This window comes from Ruditapes philippinarum, unplaced genomic scaffold, assembly GCF_026571515.1.
Source record: "Ruditapes philippinarum isolate M1 unplaced genomic scaffold, ASM2657151v2 ctg3869_1_1_1_1, whole genome shotgun sequence".
In the NCBI taxonomy this organism is placed as follows: Eukaryota; Metazoa; Mollusca; class Bivalvia; order Venerida; family Veneridae; genus Ruditapes; species Ruditapes philippinarum.
This window is the reverse complement of record NW_026865718.1, coordinates 93,610-114,726: the sequence shown is the minus strand read 5'-3', so window position 1 is coordinate 114,726 and position 21,117 is coordinate 93,610. Positions and strand designations below refer to the sequence as shown.

At 32.2% G+C, this 21,117-nt stretch overlaps 1 protein-coding gene and 1 long non-coding RNA gene across 3 annotated transcripts in view; one reads left to right on the top strand and one right to left on the bottom strand.

Annotated features, from left to right (window-relative positions):
* Positions 1-21,117, top strand: part of LOC132730074 (E3 ubiquitin-protein ligase LRSAM1-like) — a 52,505-nt gene that overhangs the window by 6,598 nt on the left and 24,790 nt on the right. The window contains exons 2-5 of one of the 2 annotated variants that reach the window (XM_060715929.1): positions 6,185-6,247; positions 19,403-19,654; positions 20,248-20,301; positions 20,995-21,039. In XM_060715929.1, coding sequence (XP_060571912.1) covers positions 19,427-19,654; positions 20,248-20,301; positions 20,995-21,039 — 327 coding nt within the window. In that variant the 5' untranslated portion in view covers positions 6,185-6,247; positions 19,403-19,426. Of the gene's footprint in view, positions 1-6,184; positions 6,248-17,260; positions 17,395-19,402; positions 19,655-20,247; positions 20,302-20,994; positions 21,040-21,117 lie in introns of those variants that run through there. The other variant, XM_060715930.1, reaches the window with a different exon arrangement.
* LOC132730076 (uncharacterized) lies at positions 1,305-6,134 on the bottom strand. The gene is made up of 5 exons (XR_009625714.1): positions 5,976-6,134; positions 4,300-4,402; positions 3,951-4,009; positions 3,146-3,287; positions 1,305-2,007 (listed from the first exon to the last, which is right to left on the bottom strand). It is a non-coding gene; the product is annotated as an uncharacterized LOC132730076 (long non-coding RNA).

Genomic DNA, 21,117 nt, shown 5'->3' with positions numbered 1-21,117 from the left:
TTAAGCAATAATTGAGATATTTGACTTTACAAGAAACTTTAACAAAATTTCTAAGTTAAAAAGGGGCATAATTCTGTCAATATTGTAGGCAGAGTTATCCAACTTGTCAATCTGATGTACCTTGTTACTATAAATAAGTATTGTAAGTTTCAATTGAATATCTCAAGCAATAATTGAGATATTTGACTTTACAAAAAACTTTAACCAACGCAGACGCCGACGCGGACGCTGACGCCGGGGCGACTACAATAGCTCTCATATTCTTCGAATAGTCGAGCTAAAAATGTCACAAAATTTGAGTACTTGCAACCTGACTTGCAATATGTTTTCAGATTATCAATTTATTGATGCTATAAACAGTAAATAAAAACGTATAATTCTATGAAAGTATTGGATTTGAATTTGCAACCAGCACAGACTGATATCAACTGACACACAACTGTGCCAGCTAGTTTATATGGGTATTGTAAACGTATGTTAGGATGGGGAAAATAAATACAATTCTTTTAAAGTTTTCTAAGTTTATAACAAGTATTTCGGCAACAACAGTGTCTAGTGAGTTAATAATACTGGATATAAATACATACCAACTTACAAGTTTGGATAACAATGTCGTTTGTAAGATGTTTACTGTATTTGAACTTTGGCGGTTTTAAAACTTTATTTGCATTACTTGGAGGTCAAGACCGAAGTGACAACATTGGTTGGATTCCGACTTTTATAAGGTTCGATGTTTGAAATCCACCAATGAAACAACAGAAATCCGGAAATCCTCCAATGGACAGACGGCCGGATTTCTGAATCTGAAATCTTGGATTTCAATGGCGGCCATATTGAAATCTCATATAAAATCTACATACGAAAATCATTAATATACAGAAACATGTAGTGAATATTTAAGGATTTCTGACCTTAATCAATCATAAACTTTACATAAATTAGGTTCTTGAATTGAATTTGACTGAAATTGATATTAACAATAAGAAATCTTCAATATAAAATATGAAGTGACAGATTTCAAAGATGTCTAGCATTCGACGTCTGCTACACAAAAATGTAAAGAGAAAATCAGTTATCTGCTATACATAAAAGGTAAGTTTAACAATTTTATCAGCTTAAATTGCAAAGTCAATAAGTGTTAATACAGTGTTCCTTCAGATCAATCAGGTAAGTGAATCTTGTTATTGTAGAAGTCAACAAATTATGGAGCTATAGGATTTCACAATGTCACTTGGATTTCATTAAAAGTTCTGTTGTAAGTACATTTCAGAATAATGCTAGAATGTCAGATCCTTACAGTATACACTCTTTGCAGCTTGGACAATAAGACCCTTCCAACCATGTTGGCAATTAAGTGTGTGGTTCGATCAACTGGCAAGGGTGCCTGCAGATCTGGTCTACACTGGTCAACATGGCCTGAAACGTTTGTTTCCAGCACTATTAGGGTTCAACCAGTATTTCATAGAGTTTGTTAAGAAAAAAGTTCAACAAGTCTACAATTAATGCTAATAGAACATTATCATATGTTTGACATCACAGGATTGTAATAAAGTCATTACAAAAAAATTATTATACACTAGTGTAATAAAGATTTGACGTCAATGTCGTTTAAAGTATTGGAAGTGTTGATTAAGTTGGCTTGTTAAAATAGTAAAAGAAAAAATAATTTTCAATGTTTTGACAGGAAAATCTAACATGTGATAAAAGAATATTACATTTGTGACTTTCCAAATTGCATTTATTAAAACTTTTAAAATGCTCGACAGAGCCTCACATTTTATTTTCTTTATTCAACTTATATGATAAATTCAATATGAAAATACAATTATGTCATATCCTCCATGTAAATGCATACTACTACTTGAATGTTACTTATGTGTCTGATAATTTTTGTGCCATGGCACGAACGACTAGATTCTCTTTATCTTAATAGGACGCTTCAGGGTAAAAATGTCACTCCATTCAATAGAACCTTTCTTGTTTGTAGTTTGGTTTTCTTTGAATCACCTGTAAAAAAATGACAAAAGTTTACTTTACTCTGCATTTAAAGCAACATTTATAACATTGTTTCTACCAAAATTGTGATCACTTAAATAAATGCACAAATTTTAAACTTAAATTCAGGCACTAAGTGTTCAATTTTGGTTAAGGCTTTCTTCCCAAGCATGTAGTGCTTTGATATTTTTAGATTTAATGATCAGTCAAACCTGTAAGTAAAGACCACTCATGGGAATGGCAAAATGTGTTATTGATTTACTTGTCAGTCTTTATCACTCAAGGACGTTTTTGGAAGTTTTCATATAGACATATAGGCAAAATTAAAACTGTTCAATAGAATTTCTTTAAACTTGGCATGTAAGATGTTGTTAGAATATGATAACAGAAACATTTTAAGTGAAAAAAAAAAAATTGGGGTCACCGTTCTTGTTTTTGAGTCATCTGCCTTTGAAATGGACTTTTTTGTTAAATTCAAGGGCAGATAATTTACAATGAAGGGAATTAATACAATTTTTTTCTTATTTTCATCAAGCTTACCTTCATTTTAGTTGATATGCAAAATTTCAAGAACAAATTTAGAGTGGGTAGTTTTTATTTCCACTTCTTTTTTTAACCTGTGCATTTTTTCTTAAAAAAAATGGCCTGTTTTTAAGGATTTAAAGTACCTTTATTTTCATTGAAAAAAAGTTAATGGAAACAACATAAGGAATTGCATATTATTATGTATTGTACTCAAAAATAAAAAGAAAAGCATAATCCAGAAGTAAAAACAAGAATTCATTTGAGTATGTATAAGTTATCTGCGCTTGAAATGACCTCAAATAAGTAGAAAAGTCTGCCAATTCCCTTGAGACGTTTTAGGAAAGCATTTTCAGGGTTCTGTTGAAATAATAAATATGTGAAATGCTATTTAGTTTGGTCTTTTAAGTTAAATATGTCTCAAAATTTATTGTCACTGAATAGGGACATCACTGAGGTGGCAGGATGACTGACTAAATTGACTACACATCTAATAATGTTTCTAAGTTCTGAGTCTTCTGACATTCTGAAGTTGGTCGGTAAGATATAATTCAACCTTTAAAATAAGTTTTCAGAAATGTGCAGGGTTTGTGCTATATGTTGTATGAAGTTAAGGAAAAATACATACTTAGTTGAATGTTACACGGCTTTGTTTTTGGATTTGTTAAGAAATTGTGTACAGTAGTCTTCAAGCCTCGCTGTAATCACTGTCTGGAAAAACTTGTAAAATTGCACATCGGAGTACCTCTGTGTTGCACTGCTCTACTACGCTTGACTGGAAGAGAAAAATATTGTTTAAACAATTTATTGTGGGTAAAGGGTTTGATGCTACTTCCAACAACAATTTAGTCATATCACAACGGCAGTAAATACTTGCCCTGCTACAAAGTTTACCAGGTATACTAGTAAATATTAACTTGCACTACAGGAGTTTGATATTGGTTAATGTCACATATAATAATGCAATACATGGCACCAAAGTAAATATTAAAGACCAGGAGGTCTTCTGCACAAAATAGCATTTAGCCATCCCAACAGTAGAGACTTGTGAATAATTCCATTGTTCAAATTGAATATTATATTAAAGTCATGAAAATGTAGACTTCTTCATGTTTCCAATGTTTTTTTTTAAAAATATTTCTGACTGTATTGTTATTGTTACTGTTTAGTTATTTATATAGTTCATTGTAATAACATAATCATGCTCTTCTCATTGTAATAAATGTCACCGCCTTGCATGTTATATATGTGGGTAAAGAACATTTAAATATGTTCATATGCTCGATAAAATATTGAAATGAATTGTTATTTAAAAACAATTATTGGAATCCTATCAAGTTATATTCACTGATAGACATGACAATATGTATAATATCAATTTAGTATCAAATCTGAAGAATCCATTTCATATATAAACATGTGTATACATGTACCTTGTTAGAACCTGAGCTCCTTAATTTCACTGAAGCATTCATACTATCCCTCTGTCCACCTGCAACACATGGGAGATAAATGCTACAATACTTTAATAGTAAGTAAATAATAAATATTTACATCAAAATAAGCAACTTCTCATTTCATATATGAATGAAACAGAGACACTGTTCCCTGAGTTTTAAATCAAGCTAAAAATGATTATGTCACTTAAAATATGGAATTTAAAATTGCATACACAACCCTAACCAAGTCTAGCACTGCTGCAAACATAGACTTGCAAAGGATAAAAGTCCTTCAGTTATTCAAATAATCTCAAGTTCGAATACATTGAATATGAATACAAACTTTTAGATTTGTCCTCAGCTGTAGAGGTGTGAGAGGTTCTAGAGGTATGACCTTGTAGACATGGTGTTGGCTTACTTGATGGGTTTGATCTACATACATCTCTCTGAAAGCAGTACAAATTTATTTACAGATAATTTAAATTTGCATTCTGTAGGCCTACATATGATTGATAAATACAATTATTCACAATAAAGTAATAAAAATATGTGTGTAATGTAATCTATTATAGCTCATATGATTTATTAACAATATTGCCTTATGTGGCATCAGAAAGTAACAATCTGTAATGTCCCATGCAAACATCTTATAATTATGGCACCAGACAGTATTGAACAAGATATAACAATGGTCGTAGGACAGGGCGGACCATGAGACAGGGCAAACCATACCAGGACGGACCATATGTTTGGAAAGGGCGGACCATATCTTGGAAAGGGCGGACCATGACCCGAGATGAGGTGGACCATAATTAATTTCAAATTTAATACTGCTATTTCATTTTTTATTTTTTTTATCTTTTGATATCAATGTTATCAAAAACAAAAAAAATGTTTAAAAAAATAAATTAATATAATTTTATACTAGTACATGTATACAATGTATATTACAGTGAATACTTAGAGTATTAACATTTACAGTACCCTTGCAATTATAAGTATAAAATAGGTAGGGTAAGATAGTGGGAATGGATTGAAAAAATCTTATAAGTAAAACATATTTTCGTTCTGCACTGAAGTTAATAAACTTGACAAAATTACTTTAATTGTAATATTTTTTTATATAATCCATTCATAACATTTCAGTTTTATAAAGGAAAAATGATTATTTATATTAGTTCATTCCTTACTAACTATAGGACAACCAAGAATAGTTTAAATACAATCGTCAATGTATATCAATTCGCTAAACAGACAGCATCTTAAAGTTCATGATGTAAACTAACTTGTCAAAGGAATCAAAATTGAAGGAAGTCAACCACGAGAAAGGAGTCAAAAAAGATAAAATATTCCATCAAGACACTTTCCACCAAAAAAAAAAAATTCTGGATAGGTGCGCAATTTTGTTTGTAATTCCAGACCGCCTAGTCTTGAGTCAGGGTCCGCCCTGTCCCAATATATGGTCCGCCCCATCCAAACATACGGTCCGCCCTGTCTCACGGTCCGCCCTGTCCGTAATTCATAACAATATAACACTATTTTTTCCCATTTTTATCTATTCTATATTTTGATATTAAATGAATAACAAGATTAAACAAATGTTTATGTCAAATCAATCATTCAATGCGACTAACACCTTTGTTTCACTCATTCGCAAAAAATCATTAGAGAGGTATTCATGTTGCCCTAATCAGCTTGATAATTGCAAAGGCCGGTGTAAACAATGTCTTTGACGTCACACCGTATACAGATCAAGATTCACATTTAAGTTTTAACTGCAAATTGCATATAAGAAACTAAGGTCGTAAGGGAAGTTAACTCATACTATCTGAACCCCATCTGCAAATTATGATGAACGATGATTGTCATGATTATGACAAGTAAGGATTCAACAATATTATTTTATCACAAAACGTCAAGAGACTGTCTATGCGCAATTGGCGCAAAGATATAAACTGATAAAGATGTTAGCTTTAATCTTGTAAAAAGAAACCTTTTAACATAACAAAATAACCATACCAAGACTTCTAAAACCCTTTGGTCACATATCCTCGATGATATCTAACACTGTATTCCCTTTCATACTCGTCTAGTTGAAAACATCGGCTGGCGGCCACTTTCCGGATGTTTTTGCTGAAAATCGTTCTGTCAGACGGTTTACGGCAGATAAATTTGTATAGACAAGGGGCATGAAATCTGTATAGACTTTCGCTTTAACGTGACAAGGAAGACGAATTTCGAAATAGTTGTAAAAAGTGCTGTATAATTCTGTTTGTCGAACTTATCTACTGGTAGGTTTAACAGAATAAAAATATTTATATAATTATCCTTCTTACTGTGCCTTTACTAACCCCTCATGATTGTCATATCACCGACTTAAAAGCGTTTAGTTTTGTGACTTTTAGCAGTTTAGTTTGTTTTAGCCAATCAACAGATCAATTACTGAATAAGTCCTAATTACGAAACTAATACCTTTACGTAACCTATTTCAATTTTCTTACTTCATTATTTTTTTTTACATTTTTCATTTTCCATGTTGAAAAAAGCCTTGATGATGCCACAATGATATGATCTAGGAGTTATTTTTGAAAAAGATCTTAAACTTAGCAAACATATTTCTACTAAGATTAGAATTAGAATTTTTAGAGGAATTATACACCTTTGTGAAATTGTATACAGCTTTGATTCGTCCTCATGTTGAATTTGCAAATGTTGTGTGGAATCCATTTGGAAAAGTCTAGAAAAACTTCAACAAAGAGCAACAAAACTAGTTTTAACATTAAAAGATCTGACATATATTGACCGTCTTAAAAAGCTTAAACTGCGAAGTCTAATACATCGCAGATTAAGAGGGGACATCGGGGTTTTACATCACTTTGATATTTTAGGGGTCCAGTGGATGCACAGACTAGAAAAGTAGGAGTCCAGACCTAAATTTTAGGGGTCCAAAATTATTTTTACTGAAAAAGACTATGAAGACCACTCAATTTTGCTCAAAAACATTTATTTATCCTGCAAGAAATTTTATATTCATTATTTATATTATTGTTTTAATACGTATACATGATTTCAATATCACTTTAAAAGTTTGTCTTATTATCCGACATGATTCAGACTTTCAAAATAGTAAAAGGCTTAGATGACTGTGTTTTTGAAAATCTTTTTAGTTATTCGGCATCAACAAGGGGACATAATTTAAAACTAGAAATGCCTCGTAGTAGAACAACTCATTGCCTACATCAGTTTTCAAGACGTGTATTAATTAAAACATGGAATAATTTGCCAAAAAATGTAGTAGACTCAAAAAGTGTTCATGAATTTAAAATAAAACTAGACCAATACTGGACCGGAGACACTCCATATAAAGTTTAAAATGTTTATTGAAAAATTATGCTGTTAAAATTATACAGCAGAGTGAACAGAAATAGATATAAGTATATATAATTAAACATAGAAGTGGTGAGAGCAATAAGAAGAAGTAGTGAAAGATTGTCAAAAGAAGAGGGGCTTAAAAAGGGCTTGGCCCTTCCATCAGAGCCCAGAATCATCCTACAGGTATCCTACAGGTATACATGAGAAACACTTTTAGAATCTGTCTGCCTCAAAATTCATGTGTTATAATTCTAACCCTAAGGCCTCTATCACATCAGCCTTATGGCAGCCGTACGAACGAATTTTGACAAAAATCACTTTGTTTCATGTGGCAGCCGCAAGACAGTGGTACAAATTCTTTAAGGTAGCAAAGTTGCCTCAACATCAGACTGATTTCTCAACATACACATTATATCTGCGATTTTTTGACAAATTTTGGACGTCTCAAGACTTTTGTAAGACAATTGTACAGCAGACTTACGATTTCTAAAGATTCTCATGTAAAAATGGTTTGCAATTGTCTTGCGAAAACGGCAGGTTTCTTGCAGTTACCGCATGCCGTATGCCAAATGATGTCAAGTAACAGATATACAGATCTGTCTAGTTAGACTAGGAAATTGCCTGCAGCCTTCCTACGGCACAGATTTCTATACAAATTGTACAAACCAAATTTCATGTGGCTGATCATCATCCGCTGATGTGATGGAGGCGTTACTGTAACCCTAAAAGTAATCTGGGTGTTGTTGAGAGAAACATAAACTGATAAATACTAAAAAAATAATTTTGTATAAAAAGTTTAAAAAAGCTGCTGAGATATAATTATGTAAGTCATACATGTTTAATAACTTTTTTTTCCACAATAAATTATTTGAACTAGCCAATTGACTACATATTTAACCCTGTTTCTAGTTCTGGCTTCCATTAGTAACACAATCGGGTTAGATCAATAGGTAGGGCATTGGAATGTTAATCAGGCTACCTGGGTTCCATTCCTGCATGGTGCAGGTCATTTTTATTGTTACTGATAATGAAATCCTTTCTACCATCATTCACACTGTGCCTCAGCTCTGGCATGTACAGAAAATACCAGTTCCTTACGAAATTGAAGGCAATTAGTACTGGTAAATTGCTTGACAGTCTGCAGGGCTCATCCTGGGGGGAAATTTTAGGGAGAAGTGACTTCCTCGCGAAAATTAGGGAGAATGGAAACAACCCAATGTGTATGCATTAACATGCATGGCTATACATCCTTTAATTATGATATAAACACAATTAACATCACATATAATATTTCTCCAGTTTATTAATTAATAGTTATAGTAGATTAATTAATAGTAGTATTAATTAATAGTAGATTAATCAATAGTAGATCTGGCAATGGCATCTAAATGTTTTTGAGCTGCAAATATGAATAAAAAAATTTATTTTTGATATCTATTGATCAGCTATTTATAAGCTTTCTCTAAATATGTGTTTATATATTTTCATGTAGATTTGTTGATGATAATGTGTAAGGAAAAGATATGATGATAAAATCAATTTTATATTCTTTACTTTCCTCACTCTTTAACAGAAGATGAGGTCACATTGGATATTTATTAATAATATCTGTTCTATTCTGTTTTGGTGACAGAAATTTCTTTCAAATTCCTGAATGTTGTAATGTCACATTTATATGCATATAATTATGCTTATAAAACAATTTTCAAACATCAAATAATATGTAAAATATGTACTGCAAACATTTGTGCACATTATATTTGATCACTAAAATTACATACATTCATTTCTTATTGAAAAATTTGACTGAGAAATTGTAGAAAATTAATTTCTAATTACCTCCCTTTATTTTCATGAAATGTTAAATTCGGTAATATCTTTATAAATAATGCTTTTTAAAATTTACAATATTGATAAATCTTAATCTGAGCATCATATTTACCGTAATTTACGACATTAAAACAAATATATATATTGAAACAAAAAGAACACTTCTTTCCTGACAAATTGTGTTGTTATATACGTTACATGATATACGACCGATATGTAGTTTAGCCGGGATGTCGTGCCCACGTGCGTAAACTGTGTCAAATTTGGCATTTCTACAAAGAGAACAACCCACTGTCTACAACATACCAATCGCAAGATTTTTGCGAATTGGCTTTCTTAAATTTTCGCGTAGGTGTAACTATCATTCAGAATCAGTAATCATAACTTTCTTAAGTTGCTCGGTTTCGGCATTAATTCGCCTTGTAGCCATGACGTGAGCGACATAACAATTTTACAGTAAAAATTGATGTTAACAGACTGAAATCATTCAAAACTATGATTAAGTTTTTAATCCTGTCGCTGATCATTAATGAAATTGATTATTTTTAATTGACTAACAGTTTTGTGATAGCCGTGAAAAATCCATTACACATCGCCCTGTACTCGGGATAAAAACCCACCATCGAAGTGCATCATGTATATCAATTAGGGAAGATTGCACGTGTTTAGATAATCGGGAAAAAACAATCTATAATTATCGCCAAATCCCGTATTAATCTCCCAAAACTATAATACCGTTTCGGGCCGATGCTCTCATTATTTACTGTTTAGAGTAGGCGGTCTATCGCTTTGGTAGTATAAAGCGACGCTCTGATTGGATAATGATAATTAGCGGTCGTCATATGGGCGGATACAATCCCTGCTCTTTACATCGCTAAGTAATTACTATTTGGGAATTAAGATTTTATCGGCGATGTTGACTTCTCTTTGATCAATCGGGAGAGCGAAATTGGAATATACACGGCGAAGTTATCGCCTGAATCGCCCTTCCGGATGAGCCCTGCAGTCTGCCTAGGAAACAATATGGTGGCTGAATCGTGATCTGGAAAATTCAATGTGGCATACTGCTGTGATTCGGAGGGTAAACTACCAACACCAACTGGCTTCCATTACTTTATATGTAGCTTTTATGATTTCTGATTAAAAATGTGCTAGAGGTATACTGTAGCAATACTGTTTTAAGCTACCCTGTTTATAATTTTATATCCTGTGATTTCCACAAAAGTTAACTGTAAAGTACTTTCCTATCATGATATTAATAATGTTATGAAATGTAAACCTGAGTAACAGCATTAAGGGGGCTCTTGCAAGTGGGCGATTTGATCAACTAAGACACCTGATGTTACTAATGCGATGTTTGAAACATCAAAGTGAAACTGAACTGGGGTTGATGAACTTTACTTTATATTTGTTTATATTGCACAGAAAATACCCCTTTAGAGCATTATGAACAAAAAAAACATCATAACCATATTCAGTACAAAGACTTTTTATTTGTAAATACTTACATTATTTATTTAAAAGGCAAACTTACAAAGAGCAACTTTTAATACTTTTCACTGAACAGCATATTTCTCATGCTCTGTATGTGATTTCCCCTCAAATAAGACAAGCTAGATTATAGATATGTTATTTCTGTCTGTAACTGATTGCTTGTCAATTCGTAATGCCCACAACAAGGGGCAGGACGTGAAGTGGTTGCACACTTGGTTCAAGCGAGCGAATTGGTTGCAAACTTGACAAAATGGCAAACACGGCGTCATTTTTTGAAACGGGTGAACGAATTTTTGCCAGGCAAGTAGGTTTCTTTGTTATTTTGAAGTTCATTAGTATGTCTATTCCATAATGCAATATATATGCCACACTCGGTTAAAGGTTTCAGCATCCTAGATTCTGTTTTGACGAAGTTATTGAAGATATAAACTGATCATGTAGATATTTTGAAATTTGACATGTGACTGTTCTGGTCGGTTTTTCTCCTAATTTATTCGAATTTGTAAGTTTTGAACTGCATTTAACAATAACAAAATATGTTTCTGTCAATGCAGTACAAATGGTTTAGTTTGCAAGTCCGAAGATAACATTCAATACACAAAAATATATTGTCAAGCACATTATGGTTGCAGACTTATACTTCAAGCATTTTTGGTTGCAAACTTTTGTTTCAATAATGTGGCATGCAATAATTAGCAATATATAGGCAATTATACCCGTTCATCTAATAAGAAATTACTTGCGCATCGGTCGAATGTTCCACTATCGCTCACTTTCTTACGTCTGAAGTAACGTGAATGTATTCAGTAAGCTGCGAAGGGAGCGTAATAAGAAATATATATACAAATTGTGCATGCGTGCAGATATATCCTAACACAGGGTCTTTCAAATAGATATAAAACACAATATGCTAAATTGAAGTTCAGTTGTGTTTATCTTCATCATTTTTTCTCCTCGATATACTTCTTTTCTTTTTACATAGTCTTAGGCCTTTTTTTATCTTGGCATGATTAACAGTAAAGGAAAAGTAGAGAAAAATAGCAACAAACAGCTTTCATTATTGTTCTTTTTTTGAGATTTGAAATAAATTTGATTATATAGTAGATACAAAATATATTAACATTGACACAAGGGCATTATTCGTTTTTTTAAATTGTTCCTTATTATTGACCAATCGAAACATCTTCCAAATTCCCTAACTCGAACAATGACTTTAAGTAGTATGTTTGTCACATATCAGTCAATGTAAATTACCAATTGTATATCAGTTATATTATGATCTAATAGTCAAAATAATTTTTAGAATACCAATTGACATATACATGTATGATATGTACATCAAATCCGAAATATTGTAAACAAGCATGTCATTTTAACTTTTGGTTTATATGTACATTTACATACTTTATGTCTAAAGCAACTGCTGATCTTTACATACGAAACAAACAAAATAACATTTATTGTGGTTTTGATAAACTTTGGAAATTTTGCCGAGTAACATCGTATGTGTGCACATGTCCTTATGTTTATGGTGAAAATAATTCACTTACATACAGCAGTACTCTCACATACGTTTGTTTTGTATCTAGTTTTCATTTGCATTTTACATATGATGACATATTTTAGAATTGAAGTATCAATATAAATCATTTTTCTTCTATGTGCTATTATTTTGTTTGCAGGCTTTTACTGATGATTATAGTATTGAACTGAGAACCATGTAATTTGAAACATAAAGTGCATACTTGTTGTAAAAGAAGAAAGTATAAATAACATTTATAACAAAAACAAGTAAAAGAACATAAATGTCAATAATTGCCATTGCAAATAGGTTAATAAATATAAACTACTACAATCCTTTTGCAAAGTTTTACTATGGATTTCAATAGAATAAGAATAAGTTTGCAACCAAAAATGCTTGAAGTATAAGTCTGCAACCAAAATGTGCTTGAACAAGATATTTTTGTGTGTTGAACGTTATCTTCGGACTTGCGAACTAAACCATTTGTACTGCATTGACAGAAACATATTTTGTTATTGTTAAATGCAGTTCAAAACTTTCAAATTCAAATAAATTAGGAGGAAAACCGACCAGAACAGTCACATGTCAAATTTCAAAATATCTACATGATCAGTTTATATCTTCAATAACTTCGTCAAAACAGAATCTAGGATGCTGAAACCTTAAACCGAGTGTGGTATATATATTGCATTATGGAATAGACATACTAATGAACTACAATATAACAAAGAAACCCACTTGCCTGGCAAAAATTTGTTCACCCGTTTCAAAAAATGACGCCGTGTTTGCCATTTTGTCAAGTTTGCAACCAATTCGCTCGCTTGAACCAAGTGTGCAACCACTTCACGTCCTGCCCCTTGCACAAATGACACACTTGAAGTAATGTCATCATCTTTTTTTTAAACCCTAATCAGGCTAATGCCATTATAATTCATTTGGAACCAGAAAAGTCCCCAGGCACTGACTGGATTTTGGACTGCAGTCCTTAGGATTGCTAGGTCAGGGCTTTTTTCACAGGTTGGGGAAGCAGCTGTGCCCTTAATTTTGGGGGGAAATAACAGGGTATATTTGCAAAAGGGGAAGACAAAACTTTATGTAAATTCAATTTATGAGGAAAACTGCATGATTTTAAAGAATTTTTCTTTGGGGAAGCAGCCCTATAAGGCCCCTGCTATAGAAGGGAAAAAAGGCTGGACTGAATTTTTATGTCTTTTTTGAAATTAAAACAAAAGCTGGTCGAAAGAGTTGTGTAAGTTCATTTTTTGAATCACTTAAATAAAGCTTCTTTGGGATCATAATTGTGGGTCAACTTCCAGGACATCACATCCATAATCCATCTTGAATGATATCTTCATCTTTGTGAATTTATACATGTACATCTTGCAGGCTCTTGTTTTATGACCATTTGCTGAGAATATTGGAGCGCACTGTCCCACTGACAGCTCTTGTTTGGTTTTTGTTTTGTGAACAGAACTAGTGCAGGTACACCAAATCAAAAAAAATTTTGAGTCGTGAAATTAATTTATTGTAAGCACTTGAATGATAAAATTTCAAGCCTGATGAATATCAGGATATCTTACCAGGAACAAAGAAATAATGTCAACATGGCGTGATATCATTATAAATGCGAGTATTGCTGTCCTGTGTACATGTTACTAAAATTGACTGAATGTGTTTCCCCTTTAACCATCTACATGTAGTTATTAAACAGGAAACTGTATACAGAGGCTACCGCTGAATTTAAATAAAAAGCCACACTCTTTGTTTTATGGATAGCAAGTTTTATGGATAGCAAGAACTGCATCTCTTTTCCATCATTATTGATCCTTTGGAGCCTTTTCTGTGTCACTTTTATGTAGTTATCAAATTCAGTCTGTAGTGAGAACTTTATTGGAAATTTCTCTATCATACCATGGCTAGATGTTTTCTTTCTCTGAAATGACAGCCAGAATTCAAGAACAAGCTGCTTGGTATTATCATCTGCTGACAAATTCGGAGATTTTCTACATCATTTCATTTATTGATATTAACAAGGGGGTGATTTGTATAAAAATGGTGAGCTTAAAGGCAGTATTTTATCACTAATTTGGTAATACATGTATTAGGAAAGATGATTTTGACATTGTGTCTTTGTTAGTCTTTTTATTTTATTTTTTTTGTAACAGAGGTTAGCACAAGTTATTGATTTGACAAGGTTCTTTACTGTATGATATGAAAGTTTCATAGAATATTATGATATATGAAACTGACCTGACAATTTAATTGCTCAAGTTCTTATTTATTTGACCTTGACCATCTAGATCAAATTATTGAAATTTGCTACAATTGACCATATTTTTTGTTTTTTATCAACAGATTTGACAAAGGAACACAACAGAACTAACATGTTGAATTATTTTGATATGACCTTGACCTATAATTGACGTTGACTGTCAGATAAAATTATAGTTCTGGCTTCCATAATTTTATATGTCGCTTTTATTTTGACGTTGCGACAGTCTAGCATTACTATAAAACCTGTTCGCTGAAGTATCTTTAGCTAATCAAATTACTGAATTTTGCTTAAATTGTTATAAGTTTCATTTCTTTGTATTTATTTGCAGAAATGATTTATTCTTGGACAAAGGAATAAATATGAAGAAACCAGCTTTTTGAATTATTCTGATAACCATGACCTTTCTTTGAAGTAAACCTTGACTTCATTGAACTTGACTGTCAGGGTGAAATTAATGAAATTTGCTTAAATTTTATTACTTTGTTATAAATCAACAGCTTTGATTTATACTGTGACAAAAGAACACTCATGGCAAATTCACATTTTGAATTATTCTGGTATGGCTTGCACTTAAATTGACTTTTACTGACTATGTCAAATTATTTAAATTTGCTTAAATTGTCATAACTTTGTTATTTATTTATGCATTTTTAGCTCACCTGTCACAAAGTGACAGGGTGAGCTTTTGTGATCGCTTTTCGTCCGGCGTCCGTCCGTCCGACGTCCGTCCGTCGTCTGGCATCCGTCTGTAAACTTTTGCTTTAAATGACATCTCTTCATAAACAACTAAGCCAATTTCATTCAAATTTCACAGGAATGTTCCTTTGGTGGTCACCTTTAAAAATTGTTCAAAGAATTTGATTCCATGCAGAACTCTGGTTGCCATGGCAACCGAAAGAAAAAACTTTAAATATCTTCTTTTAAAAAACCGAAAGAGCTAGAGCTTAGATATTTGACATGAAACATCTTCTAGTGAGTGTCTACCAAGTTTGTTCAAATAAAAGCCCTGGGGTCAAAATTGGCCCCGCCCCAGGGGGTCATTGATTTTCCCTATATGCATATAGTAAAAACTTAAAAAATCTTCTTTAAAAGAACCCAAAGAGCTAGAGCAAAGATATTAAGCATGAAACATTTTCAAGTGAGTGTCTACCAAGTTTGTTCAAATAAAAGCCCTGGGGTCAAAATTGGCCCCACCCCAGGGGGTCATTGATTTTTCCTATATGCATATAGTAAAAACTTAAAAAATCTTCTTTTATAGAACTCAAAGAGCTGGAGCTAAGATATTTAGCATGAAACATGTTCTAATGGGTGTCTACCAAGTTTGTTCAAATAAAAGCCCTGGGGTCAAAATTGGCCCCGCCCCGGGGTTATTGATTTTCCTTATATGTGTATAGCAAAAACTTAAAAATCTTCTTTGAAAAAACCCAAATAGCTAGAGTTTAGATATTAAGCATGAAACATCTCCTAGTAAGTGTCTTCAAAGTTTGTTCAAATAAAATCCCTGGGATCAAAACTGGCCATGCCCCAGGGGTGTTATTGTTTTTAACTATATGTGTATAGTAAAAACTTAAAATTTGAATCTTCTTTTAAAAAACCCAATGAGCTAGAGCTTAGATGTTTAGCATGAAACATCTTCTTATGGGTGTCTACCAAGTTTATTCAAATAAAAGCCCTTGGGTAAAAATTGGCCCTGCCGGGGGGAGGGGAGGTCATTGTTTTTCATTATAATTATGTGTGTAGTAAAAACTTAACATCAAGAAACATCTTCTAATGGGTGTCTTCCAAGTTTGTTCAAATAAAAGCCCTGGGGTTTAAACTGGCCCTGCTCCAGGGGCCTATATACAGGTGAGCGACCTCAGGGCCATCATGGCCCTCTTGTATTTATTTTTGGACAAAAGCACACTTATGACAGAACTGACATGATGATTATTTCAAATTTTACCTTGACCTTTGATTAACCTTGACCATCAATGTCAAATATGGAAATGAAATTATATTTTGTACAAAAAATTTATGTTTTCTAAGATTATTCTTTATTACAATACTCTTCCACAAATGTTTTTGGCTTTAGAAATAGGAAAAAGTAGAGATGGCCTCCTCAAGGCAGTGGCTTCTGTTTACAGCTGTTCCAGTACTGGGTGTGGCTTATTCCACTAATGAGACTTGACAAGCAGATATCTAGATGAATTTTGGATGGGCAATGTCTTTTCTCTAATTGTTTGACACTAGGAAAGATAGAAAATTGAGTCAAACTTTTTACGCCTTATTTATTTGACCTGAAGTTATGGCTTGTGTTGCTTTACATTTAGTTGGGACTAAAGAATAATCTGGTACCGGGTGTATAAAGACACTATTTTCCATGTGTTTGTTGCTTATTTTTGTGCAAGTTATGTAAGTTCAAAGACCAGTAATTGTTAATACTTTTACCCTGTAGTTGTTGTACAAATGATTTTGGTAGTTAATGTGTCCTGTGCCTAGAAGAAGGGGATTATGGTAATTAAACCTTGTGTCTGCTAATGACAATGGTAGGAAGCTTTAATTTGTAGACGGCATTATTACTTGAGATGACCACATTGTCCTAAGGCAAAATGCACGCGTTATAATTACGGTGGTTATTTTTTCAGAAGGTTTCAGTTCTGAAATTTTCATATTCTGAGGAAATTACGTTACCCTCCCCTGGTTATTCATTAGGAATATAATATTGATCAGGCACAATGCTGTCATAATAGATCCTCGAATGTTCTTCTGCTTGCTGTATTTTTTGTATTGAGTTACAAAATTCAGTCTTATTGGATTTGATTAAATGAACATATTCATTTTCTATTTAATGGCTGACTATTCACTTTAATAAGTTTTTGGATAGTTTTTGTGTGTTTAACGTGACTGAGGAGTCAGGACATGTGATAGTGGCAGATGATTTTAAACATGATGTGGAATTTTGTGAGGTAGATTGATTAAGAAATATTTATTCTTTGAATGTTATTACAGTGGAACCTGTCTGTGAAAGCCACTTTTTTTATTTTCACAGTCTGCTATGTATAGTATAGATTTATTTGTCTGTGTGTATTATGTGACAATAATCAATATTGGTGTTTTAATTGTAATAATCCATACATGAATACTTATGCTTATGATAGATTTTGAAAAAGATAACTTTGTTTATACATGTGTAAGTTTTTTGTTTTGTTGATAGGTTGAAACTTAACATGCTTAATATTTGAGGGCATAATAGGAAGTCACTATTCAAGTATGAAGGGTGTTTGTTGCCAAAATTCCAGACACGTAAAGGTGTTCCTTTGAAAACTACTTTTGAAAATGCGAATATGTATGTCTAGCAATTTTGACTGTTACATTCGTGTACTGCAAATAATATGCCTCTTAATTGAGGGAATCCGGCTTTAAAAAACAAGTTAACATAGAGATCTAAACAACTGACTTAACATGAAAAAACCTAATAAATATGTTTGTATCTTCCATTGCACACTTATAGCCTGAAACAAGACAAATATAATACAATTGAAATGTAAAAGTCAAATACAGAAAATAGAGATTAAAAAAGCATATTTCCAGTTGCAGAACTACAAGGTCACATTTACACAAGCAACATGTTTAATAAGACAAAAATAGATTCACAAAGTTAAACGATTGTAAGTAATGTATGATGTCCCACCCCTATATGACCAAGTATTTACAGACTTCTATTACGGAAATGTACGGTTACGGAAATGTAAGAACACTGCAGGCATAATTCATATACGAAAGCTTATGGCAATATTGTAAAATCTAAATAATTGATTTATTTTATTCATGCATCTTTATGATTTATTCTGTATAATCAATTTGTCAAAATGTCATTCAGTCACTTTATTTATTCTGCAAGTTATATAATGATTTATTTATGCAGTTCCATGTATCATTATTCATGGAGGAATTGATTGCATGATGTTATCTATATTGCCAGTACAGAATGAGGTCTGAGACTTGAATTAAAAAAAAAATCTCTATAAAACTACTGCATGAAACTGAGACAGATAGAGATGGTTGCTACTGTCATATTTTATTTGTAATTGTAACATGAATTGATGGCTCTTAATTGATTCCAAACAATTTAATAATGAAATGATGGCTTTGTACTAAGACATTGTTTAGAATAATGGCTGTAAGTTACAGAAGTTATACAAAATGTATGAATTCATGGCTATATATTTCACACCTTGAAATGAATTGATGGCCCAAAATTTCAGACCTTGTTGTGAATTAGTTGCTCCATATTTTAGATATAATATTGAATTGAATTGATGGCTCTTTAATTAAACATTGTGTTTAATTAATGGCTCTAAACAGTAATAATTGATGGTTTAATATTTTAGGCATTGTTATGAATTAATGGCTCAAAATTTTAGACCATATAATCAATTGATTGGATTAAATTTCAGACCTTGTAATGAATTGATCGTTCTAAATTTCAGGCCATAAAATGGATTGGTGGCTTTGAATTTCAGAACTTATAATGTATTAATGGCTGATAATTTCAGTCTTTGTCATGAATTGATTGCTCTAAATTTAGTCCTTGTAATGAACTGCTGATTTAATATTTCAGCCACTGTTATGAATTGATGGTTCTAAATTTCAGACATTGTAATGAATTCATGGTTTTAAAATTCCAGGCCTCTTTATTTAATGAATTGATAATTTAATTATACCCCAACAAACAAAGTTTAGGGGGGTATATAGGAATCAACTTGGCGGTCGGTCCGTCCTTCCATCGGTTGGTCGGTCCACATTATGGTTTCTGAACAATAGTTTGTAATGAGGTTTTGTTATCAAACTTGATATAAAGCAAGCTTATATGCAGACCTCGTTACAGCCAATATGATGAATTACTGAAGTAACAACTCTAAATTTCAGACCTAATTATATAACAATTAAATTGATGATTTTAATTAATTTCAGACATTGTAATGAATTGATGGTCCTATGGGACATAACAGCAGCAAGCCTGTTAATTTGAAGAAAAGTATCAGAAAGTCTGCATCAAATCTGTCGTCCCAGAATGCAAATTCATCCTCGGAGGATGAGGCTGACGGGGATCTGAATTTGCAGCAAAAATCACAGAAGAAAAAAGGGAGTAAGAAAGGAAAGATGCCTTTGTTTAGAAAACAAAGTACAAATGCCAAGAAACGTCAAGACCATCAGCAATATCTGGTATGTCGTGATTCTTTTTCCATACATTTTACAGCAGAATAAAGGCTGTGTCCCCAAGCTCAAAATAGGTATATTTTCCCCTGAAATACACTGTGCACATTCTTCACCTGAGCCACAACTTTACAGCAGCTGACTATAATTATTAGCTAGTTGATTTAATTTACAGAGAGAAAGAAAGCTGTCCCTGTAGGTAGCCTCTGCTAGGTACTGTGCATGTTAATTTCTTGAAAAATTATAAAATGTGTGGGTAAATTCCATTCTCAGTTGTTGGAATTTGATTTCAGGTCCCCCTCCCTTTTCTGATTTATTGTGCTATGTATTTTCCCTGCAGAAAGAAACAGGTTGAACAAATTGAACCAAAACTCACTGGTATGTAATACTACAAAGTTTGATGAGAATACATATGTGCATAAACAAATATGCAATAAAAATAAATTCATTGCGACTTCTGTAATATTTCTAAAATGTTAAAGTGAATTTTTAGAATAACTGACAAATTTTTGGTTAAACTCACTCAACAGTATATTTAGTTTAAGGCTTGAATATGGATTTAAATCTTCAGTTGTGTTAATAATGAATATGTATGTTTACAGGCAAAGGAGAATCCAGAACCCATATTTGATCTGTCTAATTGTGAGATAGAGGAGGTAAGAATTATATATATTGTATGTTGATTTAAATAAAACCAAAGTTCTCTTAGGGAATTGATAAAAGGGCATATCTGTTTTAGAAAATATTGTTATTATATGTGTCATAATATAACATTTGCCATGCCAAAAAGTTTTTTGTTTGTATGCATTGTGTTTGTTAACATTTCAAAACATTGCCTACATAGCCATGATAGCAGTTAAAGCAGCATGCCTCCAGATTCATGTTAATTTTCATGAAAATTGTTTGATAATGTATTTAAAAGTAAAATATTGTTAAATGAACATAGAAAGTAATTTACTAATTGTAAAGGTGCTTTCAATTTACGTAAATTACCAAAAAGAGGTCAGAAAAGAAAAAAAATATTCCTTATGCATTAGTCACACAGTAGAAATATGTGATAATTACTGCAAAATCTGCACAACAAGTAAGTTAATACTTTACTTAAAATCTGAGTACATTATTTGCAAGGTTGATATTCTTGAAATATTTTGGCTCATTTGAAGGCATGCAACTTTAAAAACAATATGTCAATAAGTACCACTTTACTTGTTTTAAAGAACCCATTGAGAATGGCCTAGAAACTTTTAACACTTGTTAATGATCATCAACTTAATAATGATCTAGATATTATTGTTCTCTACTCTTTATTTATTTAATTTCTTTCTTAATCCTATTCTGTTGTATTACAGATTCCATCTGGGGTGTATGCTCTGTGTAAGGTTCTGCAGAAAGAGGTAAGATTTATTTGTAACACTTAGGTTTAATCAATTTTTTTTATTTAATGAAAAGGATGGTTAGAAAGGTGCCAAAAA